The sequence below is a fragment of the Humulus lupulus genome, chromosome 7, assembly GCF_963169125.1.
Source record: "Humulus lupulus chromosome 7, drHumLupu1.1, whole genome shotgun sequence".
NCBI classification, from domain to species: Eukaryota; Viridiplantae; Streptophyta; class Magnoliopsida; order Rosales; family Cannabaceae; genus Humulus; species Humulus lupulus.
Genome location: NC_084799.1, coordinates 194,560,324 through 194,585,970, shown reverse-complemented (window position 1 = coordinate 194,585,970; position 25,647 = coordinate 194,560,324). Strand labels below are relative to the sequence as shown.

The 25,647-nt window shown below is 34.0% G+C and overlaps 2 protein-coding genes across 5 annotated transcripts; both read right to left on the bottom strand.

Moving 5' to 3' along the window:
• Positions 1-857: 857 nt before the first annotated feature.
• Positions 858-14,669, bottom strand: LOC133789023 (K(+) efflux antiporter 3, chloroplastic). Of its 4 annotated transcripts, none has more exons than XM_062226738.1 (19): positions 14,260-14,668; positions 12,881-13,270; positions 12,649-12,750; positions 11,947-12,027; positions 11,523-11,624; positions 11,097-11,174; positions 10,471-10,539; positions 10,213-10,263; positions 9,631-9,744; positions 9,444-9,545; positions 9,220-9,354; positions 8,793-8,974; positions 8,551-8,686; positions 8,071-8,142; positions 7,863-7,964; positions 7,472-7,633; positions 6,942-7,031; positions 6,683-6,844; positions 858-935 (listed from the first exon to the last, which is right to left on the bottom strand). In XM_062226738.1, exons 1-19 carry the CDS (start codon positions 14,335-14,337, stop codon positions 873-875), a joined length of 2,271 nt encoding a protein of 756 aa, XP_062082722.1. In that variant the 5' UTR covers positions 14,338-14,668; the 3' UTR covers positions 858-872. The 4 variants fall into 4 exon arrangements, with proteins under 4 accessions (XP_062082722.1, XP_062082720.1, XP_062082721.1 ...); XM_062226736.1 differs by lacking the exon at positions 858-935 and adding an exon at positions 3,949-4,424 and having other exon boundaries at positions 14,260-14,669; XM_062226737.1 differs by lacking the exon at positions 858-935 and adding an exon at positions 3,949-4,397 and having other exon boundaries at positions 14,260-14,669.
• Positions 14,670-15,836: 1,167 nt separating this feature from the next.
• LOC133789022 (peptide methionine sulfoxide reductase B5-like) lies at positions 15,837-18,472 on the bottom strand. The gene is made up of 3 exons (XM_062226734.1): positions 18,053-18,472; positions 16,234-16,390; positions 15,837-16,154 (listed from the first exon to the last, which is right to left on the bottom strand). The coding sequence occupies exons 1-3, from the start codon at positions 18,412-18,414 to the stop codon at positions 15,990-15,992; spliced, it is 684 nt and encodes a 227-aa protein (XP_062082718.1). The 5' UTR covers positions 18,415-18,472; the 3' UTR covers positions 15,837-15,989.
• Between the last annotated feature and the right edge of the window lie 7,175 nt (positions 18,473-25,647).

Genomic DNA, 25,647 nt, shown 5'->3' with positions numbered 1-25,647 from the left:
CACCTTTGACCTACGTAAAGCTTGAAGAGTAGTCAACATGCATGAGAGACTACGTCAAACTGCCCGAAACTACTTCAGTGAGAATTGGTCCAAGCATCCGGGAATCACTAAATCCTCACTTGAATTTAGGGATCAGTTATATTTTAAACATTTATTTTGTAATATAAATATTAGGTAAATAATGAAATATCCCTATCTAACGGGGATATCAGTTGAGAATCCCAGTCTATAAATAGAGAGTTGGGAGGATCGTCAAGGGACCTTTGGAAAAATCAAGAGTTAACTTGTGTTCTAGAGAGAGAAAGTGTTTTCCAGAGAGAACCCCTTTTTGTATTCTGGAATATTTTACACTGAAGAAACTCAGTTGACACGGTTCATCTGATCTTGAGTGTGAATACATAATAAAATCTCTAAGTGGATTAGGCTATTACCGATCATCAGGGCTGAACCACTATAAAATCTCGTGTTATTTACTTTCATTGAAAAAACTGTCTGTTGTCGTTTATAATTCTCTTGAAGGTTTGTCGTAGTTGACGTTCTTACGTCGTTGGCTAAATTCACAGTCAACAAATTTGTTATTCATTTTTTTCCTTTTACTAACTTGGTTTATTAGTTGTGGTTGATGTTTTTAGGGCTTGCAATGAACTTGGTTTAAGACATGACAATGTACTATCAACGCTGCTTTGATCCATAAATGAATATATATGACTCATATTCTAACAATTACAATTCACAATGGGAGGAATATTCTAATACTTTTTATGATGGAAATCAATATGTTGAGCCGAATTACTACTCTCCATCAGAATATAATGAGTCTGTACCACAATATTCAGATCCATCAATTCAAGATCTCATTAATGCATTGAATGTCAGCAATCTCCAACTTCAACGGATGTCATAGCAGGCTTACGTGTCTCTTCCTCAACAACCTCCTACAAGAATGCAACAAGATCAGGAACCATCAGTTTAAGATATGCTAAAAACATTAGTGGCTTCAAATATACAGACCCAAGTAATTCTTCAGAGTAATCTGAAATCTTTTCAAAATTTTGAGAGTACAATGGGACAACTTGCTACATCATTGAAGAATCTTGAGGTTCAGAATTTTGGAGAATTACCTGCAGAACTGGAGAGTAATTTAATAGAGAATGATAGTACCATATCTCTCCAAAGTGGTACACAATTTGACTCATCACCTCACCCATACAAAATATTTGATCCAATTCTAACTCAAGAAGTCAACAATTCAACCCCAGAAGGATCCTCTCCACAGGAGGTTAACACTCCCACTCCAGTTGGTCCATCATTACAGAAAAAGTCTTGCAAACCAATTGTCACAACCTATGTATCTATTCCGCCTTTCCCGCGCAGATTGAAAAAGTTTAACAAAGAGGAAGCCAACAAGGAACTACTTAAAAAATTTCGCAAAGTCGAGGTTAAAATTCTACTCATTGATGCATTAAAGCAAGTACCTCGCTATGTTAACTTCTTGAAAGAGTTGTGAGGGAAAGAAAAACTACCTGTTTATTTTTATTTGTCATTTCCTTAGTTGTTATTTGTGTTTGTGTTGTTTTTTGTTGTTTAGTTGTTTCGAGTGTCATTTTTTTAATTTTTTTTAGTTTTTTTTAAGTTGTCATAAGCATGATTATGTTGAAAGTTTTCTGTCAATGATAAAACTTCTGATTGAGATAAGAATATGTCTAGGAACTTGATGAATTCTACATGAATTGTGTGCTTAACTCTTGTGTGGTTGTTACTTAAGCTTAATCTTCAATTTTTAAACATAATGTGTGTACAATTAGATTTACCTTTTCACTATTGTTTGGAGATTTTATGCACGGTATTACTTATATATAGTCTCGACCATTCTAGAAATCATTGATTAATTGTTTGAGGCAAAATAATAAGTAGACATGATTAGGAAGATAATTAAGGTGTGTTCTTTGGATCATTTGAGCCTTTTTTGAGCTATGATATCTATGATATCTAATTCCCTAGTATCCCATTTTTGAGCTATAATGACTAATATTGTTATTCTATAAATCCAATATCTAAACCTTTGTAGCTTGAAAATTTTATCTCTTTTTGTGACCCATCACACCATAGTTTTATATGATTGTTTGATTTGGTGGGTTGGGTTGGGTTATGGATTGTAAGAAGAAGGGGAAGTTGCATTAGTTTGTTGGATTTTAATGTGAAAGTATACGATCTACTATTCCTTCCAATGAGTTGAATTGAAAAGAAAAAAACAAAAGAAAAAAATATGCATTGAGAAATATTGAAAAAGTTTTGCAAAAGTATAAGTGTGGGGAAATAATAAGATCAATGTGGAAAGAAAAAATTGAAAGATTATATATTTTCTTGAATTGTATGGGAAATTTGTGGGAAGATCTAGATAATAGAATGAAATATAGGCTATGGTGTGATTTAAGCTTAAATATTCATTTTTCATCTACCTTTAACTTTAGTCTTACATTACAAACTTTTAAAGACTTTTTGATTCTTGATTATGTGTGTTTACAATAGTAGAGAATAATTGGTTAATGTCTATGGAGTTGATGTTTTTCATGAAAATATATACTATACATGAGACTTTAAAATATACTTTGGCATGTCTAAATTTATTCGAATGTTTGTGTTTTGGTAAATTTGACTGTGTATAATCATAAGAGATCAAGTTTAAGTGGTGACTGGTATTGAGTTGAAATTCTAAGGATTGTGGAATTCGGATTTTTCTTATGACGCATTAGTTTGATCAATTTTTGAGACAACTAACGCTTTCGACAAAACTATTGTTTATGTGTTTAGTTTTTATTTTGTTTGCTCGAGGACGAGCAAATGTCAAGTGTGGGGGAATTTGATAAGTATCGAATTTGTCTATTTTTAATTCATTATTATTTTATGATTATGGACTTGATTATTTATTTATATATGTTTAATTAGTTTATTTTGTGTTTTTAGGATTTTCAAGACATTTGGATGAAAAATAATGAATCTGTGATGTTTTACAAGCAATGATCAAGTTCCGAATTACAAGTTTTAAACTTTACACTTGATTTTGATCATTTTCATTACTTTTTTTGGAAATCTTTCTAGAAATAAAAAATTTATATATTTTTCTTACCTTTCCATAACTTTTTGAATTGTCAAATTCCAAACTATATCAAGAAATCTATGGTTAAAATACCATCAGTGACTACAGCAAAAGAAAAACGAAAAAACAGAAAAAATGTTATGGCTGCAGCAAACCACATCCCAGGCCGCGGGCACACCAACAGAACCCAACGGCCGCAGCTATTTTCATAAAGGGTGATTTAAAACTATATCATATCATGCATATTTTATAAAAACATATATGTTTCTAATATTATTCTTATTTTATTTATTTCATAGGCTCGCAAAGCTATTTGAAAATTAAAATAATATTCGATATGTATAGATAAATTATTTAAAATATCAATTTGTACATAGACTTATATTGAAAATTTATTTACAATTTATATAATCGGACAGCACCTAAACGTTTGGAATAAGTGTAAAGAATAGTTTACATAGCATTACTAATTTAAGTTATCTATAAATAATATATATAATTAGATTTGACTGAATTTAGTTTAGTCTTATGTTTCGGCTATGTATGAATTAACGGAAACAAAACTTTATCTGTTTAAGCTATTAGAGACACTAATTAATTAAAGAGAAAAAAATAATAATAAGTAAACTTCTATCTCTAATGTCTAATCAATTTCTGTTATTGTTAATGCAGATTTTTATATCAAAGTGGAATCAAATATGTGACATGAGCAGACTTTTATTGTGACACCCTTTTGATTATTATACTAATGAATATTGTAATTAGACAAAAGCCACACAAACATAAATAAAAAATAATAATAATAAAAACAATCATTTACACTGTATATATATACATATGAACACGAAACATCCAATAACATCAATTTAATAATATAATAAAAAAACACTATAAGAGAATGAGTCAAAACATTAAGAAATTAAAGACAGCATAACCATGTATGAATGTCTTTGACACCTATATAATAATAACAAAACAAATCCTATATTACCCTATACATGTTTAAATTAAACATTACAAATAATTATTGGAATAACATTAATAATATTATTGCCCTACTTAATTTCCAATGTTACCTTACTATTACTTTCTCTCCAAACTACCAATATCCATGAATGAAAATCAAGGAGTACTAACTAGAACGATTGTTTCTTCTGATAATGTTCTCTATCTTGTCTTCTGTATCATAAGCTTCCCTCTTGCCCAATCCATTATCTTCACCGGCGGCTCGAGTTTTAAAAACGTCGCGTAATTCGCTCAACTCGTTTTCGACACCCCATCTCTCACCCATCTTCACTACCTTAGAAGAACCTAATGTGTTAGAGAGCTGTTGGTAAAGAGAGGACTCAGTTGTGTTTTCCATTTTTCTTTTTTTTGGTTAAACAAAAAAAAATGAAAAGTGAGAGATGTAGTGATTGGTTCATTGGAGTGATCATATTATATAGAGGTACCAAGGTCCAAGTTATGAACATGATGGTCTATGGTCAGCACTGAACCCTACAAGAAAATTCTTAAACCTATAAAAGTGAAGAACCTTCATATACCAACTTTTCTTCCATTATTTGACTCCCAAAATTTCATATAATATTTTCAGAGCTAATCTTATAAATTTCATAGAGCTTTTTGTTATTAAAAAGAGAGAGAGAGAGAGAGAGAGAAATGAATTAGCTAAGTCAGTCAATTTAGCTAGAAAAGCTTTATTTTCTTCCACTAAATTTCAGGTCAATTGAGGTGAAATTACTTTGAAAGAAGTAGTCAAAGTAAGGATTGATTTTAATTTTCAGAAGAGAAAAAAATAATGCTGATAAAAGAAGAACCCCCCAAGTTCAATCCATTCACATTACCTAAGCAAATTTCATATTATTCTTACTAAAAGAAAAAGACAACAACCACATAACATGCTAATCAACTACCTAAGATTATTCAAGGTTTCCTCTTCTTTCAAAATAACTTTTTCATGTCTTATTTTCATACATAAGTTTAGTGTTCACACTTCACTAATATATAAATTAAAATGAATAGATCTACACTTATTGTATAAACCATAGATTGTATTAAAAGTCCAATAGATTCTAAGATAAAAACATGATACATATGGGCAGAAATTAAGCTACAATGTACTTCAATGTTAGATATTAAGGCTGGTCAAATGACATGGTCAATGCTATAATATTATTATGAAAAATAAATAGGATACAAATCATATAATTTAGATTTAGTTTTTTCTTTTTTGAAAAAACCCACCAATAACAAATAATGATAAAGTTTGAAGCTGAAAAATGAAGAAAATGTGGTAGTCAAAGCTTCACATCCACTATTATTAAGATGTCCAAGCTTTTGTAACTTTAACATGTTTGTAAACATTTGAATGTTCAATATTGATTGAAATATCTCAAGAAAAATATTGATCCAATTGATTCCACTCAAATCAAACACAAGTACTAAATATCTTAATTTTGAGTGCATCTCAAGAAAACAATATGAGAGTCCTCGAGTGTATTGCGATTTAAATCACAAACGGCCGATGATGAATTGCAAACTTATTTAAAACTATTTGGAAGGGAAGAACATGGCTCTAGTTTGGTATTCTTTTCATTTCTTTTTCTTTTCTTTTTTCTAAGAAAAACAAAAAAAAAAAGAAATGATGTTAATAAACAAGGACTATTAGTAAATTTGTTTACTCTCCCAAGTGCCAATTCTGCCATCTTTGCTTCAAGAAGGCTTAAATATTGTTTAAACAAAGACATTAACTCTTGTCTAATTCTAGTAGATTGAACCTTCATCAATTTTATTTTGACTTGTTCAATTAATTGAATGTCATTCGAAACAGACCAAGTTTTTGCTTCAGCATTACAATGTTACAAAGCCCCAACAATAGGGCTTTAAAAATGGAATATACAGAGGATCACTATGCAAAGAAAATAAGGTAAAAATGATGAATAAAGTTACACTATGAGGATATTATGATTGATTATAACTAGGGTTTCTTTGCTGTTAAATAATCCAGCCTAGGCATCCCTTTAATGCTTTTTATCTTTTCAGGTAAAGCTCATCTTCCTTTTCACAAGGTTTAGTGGGATCCTATCCACATTGTTAGGCTGCAAAAATAATTATGGTCAATTGAAACTGTAAAGGTTTCCTTTTTTTCCCTCCTTAATTACTATTCCTCCATATTCTGTATGTAAAGGGTTTATGGCTCTTCTATCATGATTTTATCTTTATTTCCCTCATCAACACTAGATATTTTTGGAACACCATTTCCTTTATCTAGATTACAATATAAAACACCATCTAATTCTGATGTCCCATTTGTCTGGTTTTCCCTTGATAAATTCCCTTCAGATGAAGTTGATGCAATCGAGCCCGGAGAACCAGTAAAATCAGCAACTCTCACCTTGTGAAACAAACCCTTTTAGTTGCATATACTGATTCTAAAGTTTATCAAAAGTCTTTATAAAAAGAACATGTGAAAATGAACATAGAGACAAATATGTATGTCAATGATGGCATTGAAAAAAATTTAGGCCTTCAAACAGTTTACGGGTGATCTTAGCTATATGAAATGAACAACATCCAGAAACATACCTGTAATGGCTTCATAATTTCAGTTTCCTGTTCATCACTTTTGTTGAGTGTATCTTGTGCTTGTAGTTCCATTGAGTCGCGAACAAGCTGACTAAGAAAGCTCACATCATCAGACATGACACCGAGTCCTTTCAAAAGCTTTGATCCTAGCTGCAAACTTGTCTGCAAGGAACCAAAGTAGTCATGGTTTCCAGTTAGAATAAGGGAGCACAACTTTCTGTTATGTTTCTCCAAATATTAAAAGATTCTTTGTTATTACCTCTGCATTTTCCAGAATGGCATCTGTTGCTCCTGATTTTTTCAGGTCTAAAAGGTGTCCGAGGTCCTGGGCTCTGGCATAAATGGGAATCTGCCATGAATTTTTACCATAATATCAGCAATTTAAACACTTCAATTATAGAAGAAAAATATGTAGCCAGAGATCACTTAACCAACCTCATGTAAAGAAAAGACATAGTGAAAACCGAAAATAAAATCATCAGCTTAGAATAATAACAAATTCTACAAATTATAACCCCCAAACAATGCTAGCACCTCCTAAATCTCTCCTATAGCCCTATTTTGCTAGCAAAAACTTCTAGTCATGTAGAGAAAAAAATTGAGCCAGCCTCTCATACATCTCGCTATTAATCTCAAACCCAACCAAGACTCAAAACATCTACGTTTTGATCATTAGTCAGCCAGAATTTATATTTTACATTTTTCAAAGAAACATAAGTGACAGATATTGATAGAAAGATGATATTTAAAAATGCATATACAGAGAGCGAGAGAGAGAGAGAGAATTACTCCCGGAAAAGCAACTCGAAGCCGTTGGACAGCCTCAATTGTCTTTGCCTTCCCTGTGTACATGACCATGACAGCTTTCGGAGAAGAGATTCCAGCCGACTGCAAAACTGATGGCCTTGATCCATCCCCGTAAAGAGTTGGAAAACCAAGTTTCCTAGATGTCTGTAGATGCAATAATGAAGTATCACAAATACATCAAAACTCATAGAACTATCTTCTATCATAACAAGAAGATTTAAATGACAGACATGTAGATTTTTATCAGTCAAGGAAGAAAAGATATGTTACAGAAATTACAACTCACTGAAAAAGCACACAATACATCAAACTATACGCAGAATCCTATAAATCTAAGAAAATGAGAGTTACGTTGTTCATGCATATCACTGACCTTCACTACCGAAGGATCTAGATCAAAAGCTACATATGGACATCCGAGAGAATCACTATCTATGCCTGCAGCCAGTGGAGTGGATAATAAATTGGCAAGGACCTGTACATATGAGAAAGAGAGGGAGGGTGTGATCAATCCATTGGAACTTTAAAGATTAAGTAAAGCTAAATTGATAATTCTTACTGCAGGAAAAAAAAAATTGTACCTGACCCATTTGTCCAAATCCAAGGATAACAATAGGTTCACTAGCCTCAAAGTTCACCATTTCAGCAGCTTCCTGTGAATTTATTTTCACCAACTGATAAGGTCCACTATATTTTCATTGAAGAAAATGTTATTATGATGCACCTATTTATAGATTACCACAAGAACCAGAACTCAAAAGGAATAAATGAATAATCTTAATCCTAAATCAATTGCTTTTCAAACCATCAATTAGTCCACCTACCACTCATTTCATACAAGCAGAAAAAACAACTAATACCACATAAGAATGAAGGGCCAGGGATTGAACCAGAAAACAGAAATGCTGGCCATCTTAATTTTTTTATGTTCGTTAATATTATGGCATAAAAGTAAGGTCTTTGGCTTTCAAATATGACTATATCAAGCTGTATAAGTGGCCACATTGTGACCTCTAACAATGCTGACAAAAAATGTATCCAGTTTTAAAATTAGTACATACATCCTCTGTACTGAACTTTTCATCAATGATTTTAGCAGCCCTTCTTCCAGCTTCATTAAGTGCAGGAGTTAATGCCATTGACAAGACAACAACAATTATGAGCAACTTATTGAGCTCAAGCGGCAACACACCAAGACTGCGTCCACCAAAGAAAAAGTTGTCAAGTCTTCTTTAAAGGGGGGAGCAAGAAAATAGTTTAATATTTATTTCAGAGAGCCTTTGCAATGGTATTTTTTACCCACCTGTTTGCAAGAGAAAAAACGACGAATCCAAATTCACCTCCTTGAGATAGAAGCAATCCAATTCTTACACTTTCTTGTAGAGTGAGTCCAACACGAGGACCAATTGCTGTTATGATCAGCGTCTTGATGACAATCAAACCTGCAAGGAGTGAAAGTACATTTGGCCACTCTCGGAAGAGAAGCTGCACAGCAAAGAAATTTACTTTTAGAAAATATGTAGGTTAAACAGAGCATTTAATGTTCTGCTTTTAAAATCATGGTTGTTATGAGCTGGTCATGCCAGATCCAGAGACAATGATACATATTTCTAACTCGCATATTTGAAAGTTTAGTGACACTCGTATCATTTATAAACTCATTAAATTTCTTTAAACTCATCACAAAATTTGCCTCTTCAACACATGGAATAATCTTGTTACGTCACTACCTGCATGTCAATGGAAGTTCCCGTAGTTACAAAAAATAATCCAAGGAGTAAGCCTCTAAATGGTCTTATATCAGCTTCAATCTGTGTTCGGAAATTTGTTTCTGCTAATAATGCTCCAGCCAAAAATGCACCAAGCTGCATGAGATAACATATAAGAGTCTTTCTAATAAAAATGGCATACAAGCATTTCAAATATTATATATCTGTGACAAGAAATGTCTAACCGTGTCACTGAAACCCAACTTCTGCGTTAGAAGTGATGTCCCAGCAACTGTCAATAAGCAGAGAGCAACAAAAGCCTCAGTGCTCCTTGCTTCTGCAACAACCTGACCTTAAAAAACTAAATTAGATTGACTAAAAAGGAAAAGTAAAACAAGAGAGAGACTTTTGCCAGTTGACGAATAGGCACACCTCAAAAACTCGCCTAAGAATGAATTTTCCTCCAAAAGAAATCAGACCCAATCCACCTAAAGCCTTTAAACTTTCTTTAATAAGCATTGGCAAAACACTTTCCCCTACCAGGTTCTGCATAAAAACATGAACAAAGGGTTTACTAAGGAACTAAATGCATAAGAAAAATGGCACATTAAGGGATTAAAATTTCACGGATATTGGACAAAGTACAAATGCAACAAAATAATTGAAAACATTAAAACAATAATGATAAACATTGGAATTATATATTTATATATGTTGAAAAAAAATATGCAAAGGCTAGTTTGCACAAGTTGCGCGTGTGATTGAATTCAAAATTGACAAGGTCATATGAAGAAACTTCTGCAAGGCCCAAGATATGACACAAAACAGGCTCTTGATGGGTCAAGGCTCCACATGGGAGCCATGAGCAATGGAAACTACATATAAATTTGTATATATAGAGTCAGGCACCTCACAAGCTTGAAAAGGCTGTACTAGGCCATGCTCTTGCAAACTCAAGGCAGCCAGGAAAAAACATTGCATTTCCACTTAGCATAATATTGCAACAAATTTTACCTGGCTCTCTAGCACCGGAAGTATGACCAAGAGAGGAACAACTGCTATATCCTGCAAACGTCAAGCAGCAGAGAGTCCGATACGTTATTGACATCTGCTAGCATTATGCCCCTACTAAAATACTGAGTAAAGTGAAAGGAAACATACTAGCACCATTGTCATATTTAAGTCAGTACTCTATGAAATATATAATCGTATTTATATTTGAAGTGAAGATAATAAACTAATATAGCTGTAAATGTAGAGATTATATATAACCTGTAATAGTAGTATTCCAAGAGTTGCTGAGCCGAATCTCGTTGGAAGCTCACCTTTCTCTGCAAGTAACTATAGAAAATGTACATAAGCTCTATGCAATGAGAAGATTAATCTTTGGGTTCCATGATGTGTTGCTTATTTGAAGACAGTAAATACTAGCAATTATTTGTTTTCTTCGATAAGTTTTAGAAAGGGTGATTTCTTGTAGCTCTTCTCTTGTTTCTTTGTCTTCTTTTTTTGAGAACAGCTTTCTCGCTTTCTTTTCGTATTGTTTGCTCGCTTTCTTTTCGTATTGTTGTTTTAATGTTTTCTTTGTACATGTGAATATACATACATTTATTAGTTTCTGTTCCTTTATGAGTAAAAAAACAGAGAAATAAGAAGAAAATTTAACTAAAAGAATGGAATCCCATGCACGCTGGATGCATATATAGGACAGAGGTACAATGTTATAAATATACATTGATAGCCTAATATGCCACAATCTAAAGAAAGATAAAGCCTATAAAGTGGACATGCCAGTAACTTCTACTTGCATTATTATGTCAAACATGTCAATACTGGAAAAGAAAAGAAACCTGTTATTTTATCAGAATATATTTTCTACACTTCTAAAATAAAATTACCTGCAGAACAAAAGCTGATGAAGACAGAGAAAGAGCAGCACCAATCACAATAGCCTCATCAACACTTCTTATATTGACCTGCCATGGGAACATTCTAGTCAGAGTTCCATAGAAAATTTGAGAAAAAAAATGGTAGTTTACATGTTACCTTAGGGAGAAAGAAAAATTTCAATCAAGTGAAAAAAAAAAAAAACACTATCCCTGGGGTCTATTGAAGAAGATGAGAAAAATTAAACAAGATTAATGCATGTTTTATGCATTCTACTCAGGCGACTGACTAAAATAATCCAATGAACAAATCTGACATTAGAAATTCATGCAATAAACTAAAGAATTAATAGGACTATAGAAAAGCAATTCAAAATTGAAAGCAATGTTGATCACTTGCGACAAAGATTAAAGTTGCATACAGAATAAAATTCTCACCAAATCAGACCTTGAGTGGAAAAGGAACTCCAGGATTCTTGTTCCAATAGCATTGTTAGGAGGAAGTTCAAACGCCGTGAAAGCAAGTGTAGACAAGATGACCTTCAAGAAGGAAACAAGAATGGGGACCATATGGTCAAATGTCCATTCAGCATTCATAAAGGACTAGTCCATATCATGTCTGAACCAGAGAAAATGGTCCAGTAAGACTAAAAATGTGACCAAACCAAGTTCAATACCATAAATTGCATAGAAATATCAGGATTTTAAAAGATTGGTACTGCACTTGACACTTAAAAACAAAGGAATCATTGTTTTCCCCCTTGGAATAAGAACTATCCAATTTTTATTCCCTCTAAAGAACCATTTGAATAACAAGAATCACAAGCTATTATACTGTTGTTTTCAGGTTTCAGCATTATACCTGAGTCAATCCCAAACCAAAGGCAAATTTTGCAAGAGCTTTTAGACGTGCAAATGAAAGCTCCAAACCCATTTCAAATAGCTGAAACAAAAAAATTGAGAGTTCAAAGTAAATAAGGTGTGATTTACACAATATATTGCAATAAATAGTTAACATGGTCTCTAGTCAAACTATGCTAAACAAATGATCCTAGGATATAATTCTTTGTTAATAACAAGCATCGACCCTCAACTTTTATACTTCATCCCATTTCTCTTAACTAGTCTCCATATGACCTTTGCAAATTTTGATATAATTGAACTGAGAAAGTACAAGCAAAATAATCATTTTACAGTGTGGGTTGCATCAAATATATAATGAAGGAAAGAAAATAAAATATGAAAGAGTTGTTTCTAGAAACAATATTCCTTAGCATTATCTTCTAAAACTACAATTCATTTAAATAATCTATCTTCATATTTATAATATTAAATTCCGGCATTGTTCAAAATTAAGTTTCAAAATCAAAATGAGACCAACTCTGAAATTGAAGGAGTAATTTCATAGTACACACCTTTTGAATGAGTTAAGGATTTATGAGAATATTAAGAGCATTGACAAGATGATTCTTAAAAGAGAGGAAGAGGAAGAGCAAATACTAGTAACAATTCTATTGCATGAAACAAAATTTCATAGTAAAATAATGCAGGTTAAAAGGCTTACCAAGAAAAGAATTCCCCATTCAGACAGAACTTTGACATCTGTTAGATTTCTAATCAAGCCAAACTGATTGAGTACAACACCAGCAAAGAAAAAACCAAGAATCTGAAAGAAAAAATATCAAATAAGATTGTTGGCATGGATTCGAATATGACAATGATAACTAAATTTCTAAATAAAGGTATCAAAATAAAAAAATTATGATAAAGGATTGAGAAAACAATGTTATTCTTACAGGGCTAGCTTTAATGATCTTGAATGCAGGAACAACAATGACAGTCACAGCTAAAAATGTCAAAGTATCCAATCCTAGATCATTAATGACGTCAACAGCAGTGGCAACATCAATAGTTGCATAAATACGTGATCTTGCTCTATGGGCTGATCTTTTGTTTGCTACATATAATCCTCCTTGATCACATAACCAAGAGGATCGCAAAGGAGGTCGCTCAAAGAAGTTTCTGGAAACATTAGCGCTATAACTTGTCTTATAATTGATGGAAAATGATAACAAACGGCTTTGCGGATTACTAGAACATATAACATTCAACCGATGTCCACTTAATTGTGAAGCATCATGGGAGCAGGCCCCCAAGGGGCGATGTTTCTTGGTAACCTCACATCCCTGCAAAGTACACAATTAGCATTACCATGACAAGTTCTGCAACCCAGGATGTCCATAATGACGCACGCATTTACACATGGACACATACATTTATATAAATAGGTCTATGGTGACTTCTGCTATGATTGGTGGACTGCCTTATGAGTTATGACCATTGTCATCAACCTCAGACATCATTAGTCATTACTAACAAACTAACAACAGCAACAACAACTCAAAATATGTGTATTTATAGACCACAAGGGATGTACAAGCACTGACATTAGACATAAATTATTGTGATACATATAGGTTGTGTCTCCAGCTAAGACCAAAAAAGATCCATTACTTTTTAATGTTTTAAAATACTAGAGTTAGGAGTTTTCTCCCATCTCAATGGCAAAAGGATACAAATTATTGAACAACAATGGGCCAAAAAATTCTAGTCTGAAATTCAACAAATTTTGTATTCAATTGTCCACCTATTTAAATGGTTTTTTTACAAATTATGGCACTCATAGAAATGAAGTGAAAAGCGAAACGAGGCACAAGCATTTCACCAGTCATTGGCAAGCCAATCTATATATTGATGATCAAGAAAAGTTACTTCCCAATTGAATACAGTAGAATGCATCTTAAAGTCACTTTCCTAATTGAAAAATCAAGAAGTGAGAGGTCTCCACAATGAGAGTGCACACTTCATTTCAATACGAATTATCAAACTGGGCACATTCTACAAAGCATCCAGGGAAGCAAAAATAAGTTCCTTGGTTCCAAATTATGACATGGTTTACCATAATTATGTTGACACACTTAGAAATTCGCATCATCTGATGTTACTAATTATAGCAAAATACCCCAATAATAATCATTAAGAAAACTCTATCCATGTATCTAAGATAGATGAGTTACAAAGTTCTCTTCTCATAAACACAACAAAGTTTATAGAAAACAACAAAAAAAAAAACTAAATTAAACAAAAACCATGCAGAGTAATAAGGAGGCTTTACCTTAGAGGCTTTGAAATATGTTGTAGAAGTAGAACCCAACATAATGCTATGATGAGTGATGACACAAGAACAACCCATCAAAGAAACCGAAAAGCATTCTCTGTCTTGCAATTATAAGAAATGGGTTTTGCAGATAATCACTAGAAAATGAAGGGTTTTTGAGTTTGACCCTTTTGGAATTCAGATACGTTCTTCCTTCCCCCAATGTTCTTGGGAACTTTAATCAAATATTGGTTAAGCTATAATAAAAAAATAGTATAACGATTACAACAAGTAACAAAGGTGAGGAGTACAACTGAACACGTTTAATCTCTGGATGTTTAGAACTTTAGAGAGAGAAACAGAGAGAGAGAGAGATTGTCTGAAAGTGAAGAGTGGAATTTTGTGCTTTGTGGAGGAAAATGGAGAAGAGACGTCGGAGGAACGAAATGACTGGTTTCGATTTTTTGAAAGCTAACGTTATGCCTACGTGGCAAGGATATATATTATCCAAAATCTATATATAATTTTATTTTATTTTATTTTACAAATACATATAAATAATTTTGGTACACTTGACTTGAGGACAAGAATTTTTATGAATAAAATTTATTTTATTTTAGAATATAAAAGTATATTCTTACATAATACATATTTTAAAATTTTATTTTGGAAAATGACATGCTATTTCACATCATCAAAAATTGAGATGAATTTTATTATATACATAACATACAATAATTATGGATAAAAAATTGGTTAATTATTTAGGGAAAAGGTTCACTAATCTCTCACCTAATAAAAGTCAAGAAATTTATAATATAAACAAAAAGAACGTGAGTTGTTCGTTTCATAAAATGTCAAACTAAACTAATTATGACAAACCAAATATTTATATTATTTAATAGAAAAGAAAATGGCATAAAGTACAATAATTATAAATAATAGTTACACGAATATTGACAGCCCCTCCTTTTCTTTTTTTTAAAAGACAAAAAGTATATTTTGAAATTTTTATAATAAAAATGTCATGCAGTCCAAAATTGACAATTGAGAAATATTCACCATTTTATTTTGCTTTAATATCTATTAAAAGAAAATAAAATAAAATTTTCTCTATCACAAATCTTTGCCAATTTGAAACACAATTTTCTTCTGCTGAATTACTTGTTATTTGGATGCCTTAGGAGAGTAGGACACGTGTGGACCAGGTCCATTCCTATCATAGACACGTGTGGACACATATATTTCAACTTCCAAAACCCCATTGTATACAAGTTAATAAAACATAAATTATAGTAAAATTTGGAAAATTCTCATATAGGATTGGTGGTGCCCTTCGGCGTTTTTGACTCATTAATTTTTTTTATGATCATGTATATTCTAGTTATTTAGAACATAGTTTACAAAACCGAATACTAAGTTCAAACATGTTATTTTCCACGCGTATAAAAAAAATTAATCACGAGTGCAATAACATGTTTGAATTTAGTTTTGTAAACTATTTGAAATTTTCTGAAAATTTGCAAGATGATCTAAATAGTTATAATATACACGGTCATAAAAAAAAATTAACACTGGACTGAGAACACTGAGAGTTCATCAATAGGACTTAAAGTGAAGCCCGTAAAATTTATTCCATAAGTTACAGTACCAATTTATTTGGACAACATTACATTACATGACAAGCCTTTATTATGAACAAGAACAAACTCAGAGAGCAAACTTAAAGTTCAGTTCCCATAAAGAACTCAGAGAGTAGAATCTGAGTTTGCAGGAGCAAAACTTAGAGAAACACTATTCACACAATGGCGTTCATCCGTTGGAGTTGGGAAACCTTCTCCTTTAAAAACATGACCAAGATGACCACCACAAGCTGCACAAGTAATTTCAATCCTCCTCCCATCCGCATCAGTCTGATATCACAAGAAACTTCATTAGAAACACTGTTGTATCGGCCGAAAGGAAAGAAAGAAGAACAACTGCGAAACTTACAGTTCGATTTATGGCTCCAGGAAGACCCTCATAGAAAGCTGGCCAGCCACAGCCGGAATTGAACTTGGTTTTGGATTTGTAAAGTGGCGTCCCACAGCCGGCACATTTATAGACTCCTTCCTCGAAGAACTTGTCATATTCACCTGTGCCGGGGTATCTAGGATAAGATATAGAACAAACACTCATCAGTTTACACTTCAAAGGCTAGGGCTACACCAATAATCCCAGTGACAGTTTCTTGGCTCTTTTTCAACAATGATGATAGAATGTAAAGTTGTTAAAGTTTTAAAAAGCTTAATCGAGAGCTGAGGTGTTTTGCTCTGGCTCAGCAAGGCATAAGCCTCAACATTAAGAGCAAAAACTTCATTAAACATCATTAAATTTATAGAAATACACATAATTGCATAACAAAGGTCATATAATTCATGAAACTACTAGTTCTAAGTCATAAAACCACAAACTAAATTCATCAAAAGTTTAAAATAAAAAATCCTAATTAATAACATAAGAGTAGAGCTTAAAGTCTTAAGCAACTTGAAAGACTAAGAAGTCCTCATTTTCATGATCATTATCATAATCATTGAGATTTTCTAAATAAGGATGCTGGAGAAAATAAGAACTGTAATAAAATGTATGGGAGGGTGAGGCTGAGAATAGGGGCAGGAAAAAGATTTCTTATTTATTTGGAATTTGGGTTTATTTTTGTGATACAGAACAAGTGTATAAGCTAAAGATGTGTTAAAAACACTTGAAAATGAACGGCCAAATAAAAAAAACCCAATCAGAAAGACTAAATACATTTAAAAAGGCCCAAAAGACTTCAGCAATGCGAGGCTTAAGCCTCACACGCCTCGGAGGCATTAGCCTCAAAGAGGCGTAAGCCTCGACTAAACCTGCTGCGCTTCAGAGATGTTTTTTGAGCTTTTTAATGAATAGGATGTAATCTACAAAACTATGCAGAAAAATTTCTCACTTGGAAAGAGAACCATTAAAGTAATTGTCTTCCTTCTCTTTGTTCAAAAGTACAAGAACTTACAGTCACTACCTAAGAACATACTACAGGCAGTACTAATTTGGAATAAAACAACAGGATTTATCATAATATCAAAACGGAATGTACACAAATTTGAGAAGAAGCTAGATTTTGGGTAGCTGTGTGGATCTTCAATACTAAAAATTTCAATGTATTTTCCAATCTACCCAGAGATTGGCACCTTTGGATGCAATTCTAGCTTAAGATGATCCTCTATTATAATCTTCTGTTGTGTAAGAAGATGATACCTGACCATTTTTTTGTAACCCCATCTCTCCACTAATAATATTTTTCATCAAATAAGAAATACAAGTACTAATGATCCTAATCCCTCCCTCTAAATTCTCAAGACTGTAACCATGGCAGCACATAGCAAAGTACCGTATCAAAATTCCACACAAAAAATGGATACAAAAACAAAACCCTTGAAAGCAACAGCCACAAAATACACAACTCAACAACAGAACAGACCTTCTTTTTATTCCAACCCGAGTTGAATGCAACAAAGAAATTGTTTAAAAGTATACCTTTCCATGTTCCTCTCCCAGAACCAATATTATGCCTAATATATATATATATATATATATATATATATCGCTACATATATTTATATATCATTACCCAACATACCCAATTTCGGAAACGCCATTACTAAGTTAATTTTGTGAAGAAAAATGTAAGACACCATGCATTACATTCCTCTATTAGCGCTGAATTACACACTACATGAACAAACCAATATAAAAGTTGATGTTGATAAATATGATTCAAACAATTCAATCATACTCTGTTCCTTTCTGCCTCAAAATCCGAAACTGCTCAGGCGAGAGGACGGCCTGCCATTCCTCCTCGGATTTCTTGACCGACCCAGAAGCGGACATGGCCACAATAGTCGAACCACGAAGCCTACGCTTACTGATGTGGTGGAAAGAGCAAGACCCACCGAACCCAGAAGAAGTGGATATGGAGGTGGTGATGGTGATGGGTTTTGGAGAAGAGTGTGTGAAATGGGAATTGGAGAAAGAGTTAGAAGGAGAGAGAGGCCTGGAGAAAGTGGTAGTGGTGGGTAAGGATCTGGTTATGGGGTTGTAGATAACGATGGCTTTGGAGGAAGTAATTGGTGAGCTTCTGAATATATGAAAGCCCATCTTAAACAACACGGGAGACTATGTGTATGTGCTCCTTCGGCATTGTTTGGTTACAAAACCTCTATAGATTAGATATTGTCATGTTTTTTTCGAGAAAGTTCTTCTACTCTCTTTTTTTTTTTCCCTTGTTTTTTTTATCCTTATAAAACTAGAGCATTGTTAAGGCACAAATGTGGTCACTACAACAATGGCATATTATTAAAGATTTTTTAAATCCGAAAAACCGAAAAAACCGTGTACACCGACCTACCGAACACCGAAAAAACCAAAACCGTTTAAATCGAAAACCGAAAAAACCGCCGACGGTGCAAACCGCCACTATTCGGTCGGTTTGGAAATTTTGGGTGAACCGACCAATAAAACCGAAACCGACCGAACACAATAAAATAATAATATAATATTATATAATTATTAATTATTAAAATTTTTAATAAAAAAAAAAACTTAGGGCACTTGTAAATGTAATTATGTTCTATATATTTATGTTGTAAAAACACACAAAAATGGATTCTAACAATCCAAAATTTTTAATTTTTTAACTAAAACTTTCAAAAAAAAAAAAATCAATTCGGTTTGGTCGGTTTAACCGACCAAACCGCGGTCCAAAACGGTCGGTTTTTTTTTAAATTGGTTTGGTTCGGTCGGTTTTTGGATTGCACCAATCCGAACCGAAAACCGAATTCTGGATTTTTTTTTGTGAAAAAACCGCCCAAACCGGCCGATGCTCACCCCTATATAATAATGGTAAATTCTCAGGTACACTCTTATTCATCTGCAATATTGATAATCAACATTATTTGTATTACAAATAATAATTTGACTTGGCACGTCATTAAATTTTGACATGTCAACACACATTCGGATAAATGACATTCTAGGTCCTTGTTGGCACTTAGCTACCAAAACTTATCAAGTACAACGAAACATTACCGAAAGGATGTTTTCCTGTCAAAATTTTTCATCGGAGAAGAGACCATTTTTTGATAATTTATATAATAAACAAGATATCTATGATATTTATATTATCAATAAAAATTAAATAAATTGTTGATTTTTTTAAGTTAATTTGCATCTTGTTTATTGGAGTACAATTACAAATATTGAGCTAAATATAGCATCAACTCATTTTTTGTGTCAAAATTGACACAAATTTGACAGCAATCAAAAAATGGTCTCATCTCCGATAAAAATTTTGATAGCAAAACATCCTTCCGGTAATGTTTTGTTGTACTTGATAAGTTTTGGTAGCTAAGTGCCAACAAGGTCCTAAAATGTCATTTATCTGAATGTGTGTTAACATGTCAAAATTTAATGACGTGGCAAGTCAAATTATTATTTTTACAAATAGTGTTGATTATCAATATTACAGATTTTAAAAAACCTAATTAATCTGTTTGTTATAAGTTTTTGGTGTCATGGGAATGTGTGGCAATGGTTCAATGTGGGTTAATCTAAAACTCACCATTTCACAAGTATTCACATTACCCACTAAAACTCTGTGGGACCCACCACTTTCCCACCTAACAAATGTCACCAAACATGGGGTACACTTCAAATGACCACCCATCCCAACACTTCCCCATATAATAAACAGCCTCATTTTTGGCAAATTTCTTTTTTGTAACCGTGTAGATTGCAGTTATTTATAGCATCTTACAAATTTTCAAAAATTTCTGAATAATTTACAATATTGAAAATAAGGTTAAAACATGTTACCTTCTACAGCATAAAAAAATTAGTCACACGTATAACAACCTATTTTGAATCTAGTTTTCAGCAAATGCTCTAAATAACTGCAATGTAGTCATAAAAAATAAATTTACTGAAATTACTTCCCGAGCAAAAAAACATAAGGAGTGCACCAGTGTACCTATTTTTTGGAGTGCACCATAGAAATATGGCATTACTATAGATGATACTGTTAAAAAGTAATAATAAATACATAATTTCAAGTCTTTATCTTTCTAGAAAGACTATAATAAAATTTAACCAACTTTTCAAATTTAATTTTGAAATTTTCAGGCTAAATCAAATAATCACACTATAATCTCATCCCATCCCATCTAGCTTCTCCGATCTCTCCATCTTTCATGATCGTCGGACTTCATTTTTGCCTCCGGTGTCCAAATCCAATGCAATAAGGAAAAAAATATTAATCATCAAAAGAATGACATTGTTACATTAGTAGGAATCATGAAAAAATTCAGAATTAATCCAAAAATATATATATACAAATCTGTCATAAACTTCATCACCATTGGTTATGGGAAGAAGATGAAGAACAAACTTATCCAATATTCACTCCTCTTTCAAATTAAAGGTCAATAATCATAAACCTACAAAAAAAAATTGAAATAACAATCAAAAGCATTGAAAGTCAATAGGTGAAACTCAAAACACAACTTAGTTCAGTAATTTCAATTTCAAAATTGAAAATATAAGTTTTTTTTAGAAGAAAAAAAATTGGGTACTATAATCTTATTTTTTTATCATAATGTTGACGCGGTTCTTCGGCAACAGATAATTAAGAGAAGAAGAGAAAGAGATTAGTACTAAAAGTAGAACCGTCACAGATATGAAATCTTTTTTAAAGAACTAGGTGACTCAAGACACGTTTTTAAGTGGTTCGAAGGTTAAAATCCCTCTACTCCATTAGTCAATATTATTGATCTTCTCTGGGTATTTGGTTTACAAAGTATATAGTTCTTCAAAGACTATTTTTTCCAACCCCTATCAACTCCCAGGGTCTCCCTATTTATAGGAGAAGGCACCTGGAAGTTGGTAGGGAGGTCATCCCGTGACCTTACCATTTTTCATATCAAATCTGTGACATTCATGATTAATTCCTAAACCTGACACACAAGTGTGGTCTAATCAGTATGGAAGGAGATAATGGGCCGCACGGCCCAACCCGTCCGTGGGTGTCTGAATACGCACGTTCTTGCTGCGTGTCCGAGAAGTCAGGGGGATATCGGACACGTGATGGCAGGAATATGCACGTTTATCTTGCGTGTTGACTTCCCATAGGGTCGGATCTCCCTGAGAAGCTCGTGACCGGAGCAGTTCATAACCCGAGCTGCTCCGTCCGTGGCCTTCGGATGTCTTTCTCAGCTCCTGGGCAACAAATGCGAGCTGGAAACAGGACCTCCTCGAGATGACAAAGGCCCATCCTGGAAATAGAGCCTCCAGCCCGCGGGAGCCTCGGACTAAATCAGGTTCAGTTCGAGGCTCGCCCTGCTAAACAGCCCGTGGGAAAACCAGGGCGTACACATAAGAACTACTAAAGCTAGTTACACCAAAATCTGAAGAAAAATAGGCTAAAACATACATGATTTGTAAAACTACTTACACATATCAGTTGGGAAATTTCATATTATATGCATAATAACTTTTTTTTTTAATATGCCAACATAAGTTATTATCCCAAATATTTGACAGTTTTAATTTTTTGGACAAAAATATATCTAATATTCAAACACACATTTTCTCTCTCAGTATGAACTCTCTCTCTCTAACATCTCTCATTGCATCACTCTCTCGTTCTAATGTTGTAGATCTTGAAATAATACCAAAATTTAAAAAAAAAATCATCTCAAACGGACATTTGAGTGAAAAAATATGAACCCCCAAAGTTTTAGTCAAATGTCAGTGTAGAGCATCGAAATTGCATCGAAAAAGCATCGTTTTGGCAAAAAAAATTAATGATTGCATCGCAAGAGCATCGAAACACCATCAATTTTGCATCGAAAAAGCATCGCAAGAGCATCGAAATTGCATCGTCTTACAATGCAATCATGAAAACTTGCTTTTTGGCCAAATACAAGAGGCATCGTCATCGTCTTTATCATCAATAAAAGTTTGGGAACATATCACATGTTAGGCCAAATACTAAGTAAGCATCTCCTCTTTGTAGTAGTATTTTTTTCTTTTGTTTCTTTGTTGTGTTGTCTTGTAGTTAGTTGATTTTTTTTGTATTTCTTCTTTTAGAGTCATCACTCGGGACGAACAATAGTTTAAATTTGGGGGTGTGATATCTCTATATTTTAAAGTTATTAATTGAGCTTTTAAACTTAAAATCTAAGTGAAATAGAATGTTTATGTTGTTATTGTGTGGTTTTAGTCATTTCGTCTTTTAAGTTTGTTTGTATATGTTAGGAATTATGGTGATTCATAGGTGCATTTTGGTCCATCGTATTCTTTTCTCTCTCTTGTAACCACCTTCTGGTACATAGTACTGGTATTCTTTTCCGTGTATATTGGTAGTGTGTATATTCTGTTTTCTTGGGATTATTTGCCTTGAATTCAGGGCTGTCCTTTTCGGTTTTGGTACTCTAGAATATTCCTGCTGGCATGTAAACTTTTGAGTATAAATAAAACAGTGCTACCTCAGTCTCAATTTGAGCTGAGAATTTACCTTCTTCATTATTGCAAATTTTATCTTGGTATCAGAGCTTTGCTAGGCGAGTGTCTATGGCTACTCCTACAGAACAGTCAATGTTCCCCGAAGGTGCCACTGATATCCATGGTGATAACCAGTCCTCCTCAGCTCCACAAGCAGGCTCAGCAGCTCGTGTAGTGGCTTCTACTCCTGTGCCAACACCTCCTCTATCCAACGTGATAGTCCCTCAGTTTGGTAGCACCTTGAACCAGCCGTTTGCCCTCAAGCTCGACAGAAACAACTTCAGCCTCTGGAAGACAATGGTGTCGGCTATAACTCGTGGTCATCGACTGGAAGGATATCTTCTTGGGACTACACCACGACTTGAACCTCTCATTCCCGATGCCACAGCAGAAACAGGTTTTCGTATCAACCCAAGTTTGGAACAATGGATCGTGAATGACCAACTTCTCCTCGGATGGCTGTATGGATCCATGACAGAAGGCATAGCTACAGATGTTATGGGTTGTGACTCCTCTGCAGCTCTGTGGCGCGCTCTTGAAGGACTCTATGGAGCTCATTCCAAGGCCAAAATGGATGAGTATCGAACAAAAATCCATACATCAAGGAAAGGGTCTTACTCTATGACAGACTACCTGAGGCAGAAAAGAAATTGGGCAGATGTTTTGGCCCTTGCAGGTGACCCTTACCCTGAATCTCAACTGATTGCTAATGTTCTTAGTGGTTTAGATGCAGAATATTTACCTCACATTCTGATTGTGGAAGCAAGAACCTCAACTTCTTGGCAAGAATTGCAAGACTTATTACTAAGTTTTGAAAGCAAAATGGAGAGGCTAAATGCAATCTCTGGGAACAACAAATTACTCAGTGGTCTTGGCTCAGCTACTGCCAATATAGCAAATAAAACCTCCAGCAATGGCGGGGGTCGCGGACCTAGACAATCAATGGCGAGTGGCTACAGAGGAAACCAAACAACTTTTCGGGGTCGAAATCGTGGATGTGGAGGAAGGTTCAGTACTCCTAGGCTTACTTGCCAAGTGTGCGGAAGAGCTGGTCACTCAGCAGCATATTGCTACAAACAGATACGATGAAGCCTACATGGGATCCATACCAGCAGGGAACAACAACCAAAATAGAACCTCACCAAGTGCTGCTGCCTTCATTGCCACACCTGAAATGCTTGAAAATGATGCCTGGTACGCTGATAGTGGTGCCAGCAACCACATCACAGCAGGAACTAGCAATATGAAGCAAAAGATTGAGTATAATGGTAAGAAGAGTCTCATTGTTGGGAATGGAGAAAAACTGAGCATCTCTCATATTGGTACTGGATCTCTACAAACCATGAATAATATACCTCTTGTTTTGAAAGAAATGTTGCATGTGCCTGAGATTACTAAAAATCTCATAAGTATTTCGAAACTGACCAGTGACAATAATGTTGTTGTTGAATTTGATTCAGTGTTTTGTTTTGTGAAGGACAAGGTGACAAGGAGGGTGATACTTCAAGGCAATCTTAAAGATGGGCTGTATCAGTTTAGCTTTCCCCATGTCCAGTCATCTTCAAGCTGCGGCTATAGGAGTCAACCTGGTGTTTTTTCTGGTGTTTCTGTTTTATCCAAATCAAGTGTATCACATACTCCAAAGTCTTTAGTGTCAATCAAGGAGAAATGGCATAGGAGATTAGGCCATCCCTCCAATAGAGTCTTGAGTCATGTTTTGAGTCAGCTGAATGTAAAAACTTCAAGTAATGAAAAATAATTTTGTGATGCTTGTCAACTTGGAAAATCCCATTCCTTACCCTATCAACTCAGTAACACTAGAGCAAAAAATGTGCTTGAACTCGTCCATACTGATGTTTGGGGCCCTTCCCCCGTAATATCTAATTACAACTACTGTTTTTATGTCCACTTCGTAGATGATTTCAGTAGGTTCACGTGGATCTACCCTCTCAAAGCCAAGTCAGAGGCTGTTGAAGCCTTTGTTCAGTTCAAGTCATTAGTTGAAAACCAATTTAACACCAAAATTAAGAAACTTAGAACCGATTGGGGAGGAGAATTCCAAGCTTTTTCCAAGGTAGTTGCTCAAAATGGAATTGATTTCCAACATTCATGTCCACATACCTCAGCTCAAAATGGTCGAGTTGAGCGCAAACATCGCCATATTGTTGAAATGGGGCTAACACTTCTAGCTCAAGCTGGAATGCCATACAAATATTGGTGGGACGCCTTTCACACCTCAGTTTTTCTTATCAATAGGTTGCCAACCCCTGTTTTAAACAATAAAACTCCATTTGAACTAATCTATTGTCGGCAACCTGATTATACATTTCTAAAAGTCTTTGGTGTAGCCTGTTTTCCATGTCTCCGACCCTACCAAACTCATAAATTTCAGTTTCATTCTACCAAATGTGTTAACTTAGGATACAATGAGCATCACAAAGGTTACAAATGCTTGAGCAGCACGGGTAGAATATATGTCTCTCGGAATGTTATATTCAATGAGAATGAATATCCATTCCAAACTGGTTTCCTAAATACTCACAAACCAGAACAGCCAGTTCAAGTCCATGTTCTCACTTGGTCTGCTGTCATCAATGCCGAGCTCAATTCTTCTAACCCTCTTTCTGACAATACAGATCCCTTAGGTAACCAAAATGCATGCTCTAGTACTCCAAAAGCATCACCCGAATTGGATCCAGTTCCAGATCAAGAACACACACAAGAGGTAATACTTTCTGACTGAACACTTACTGCAGCTGATATTGATGTAACCTCCTGTCCAGTTCAGGTTGATCAAAATATAAATGAAGACACTACCTCAGCTCCCATTCT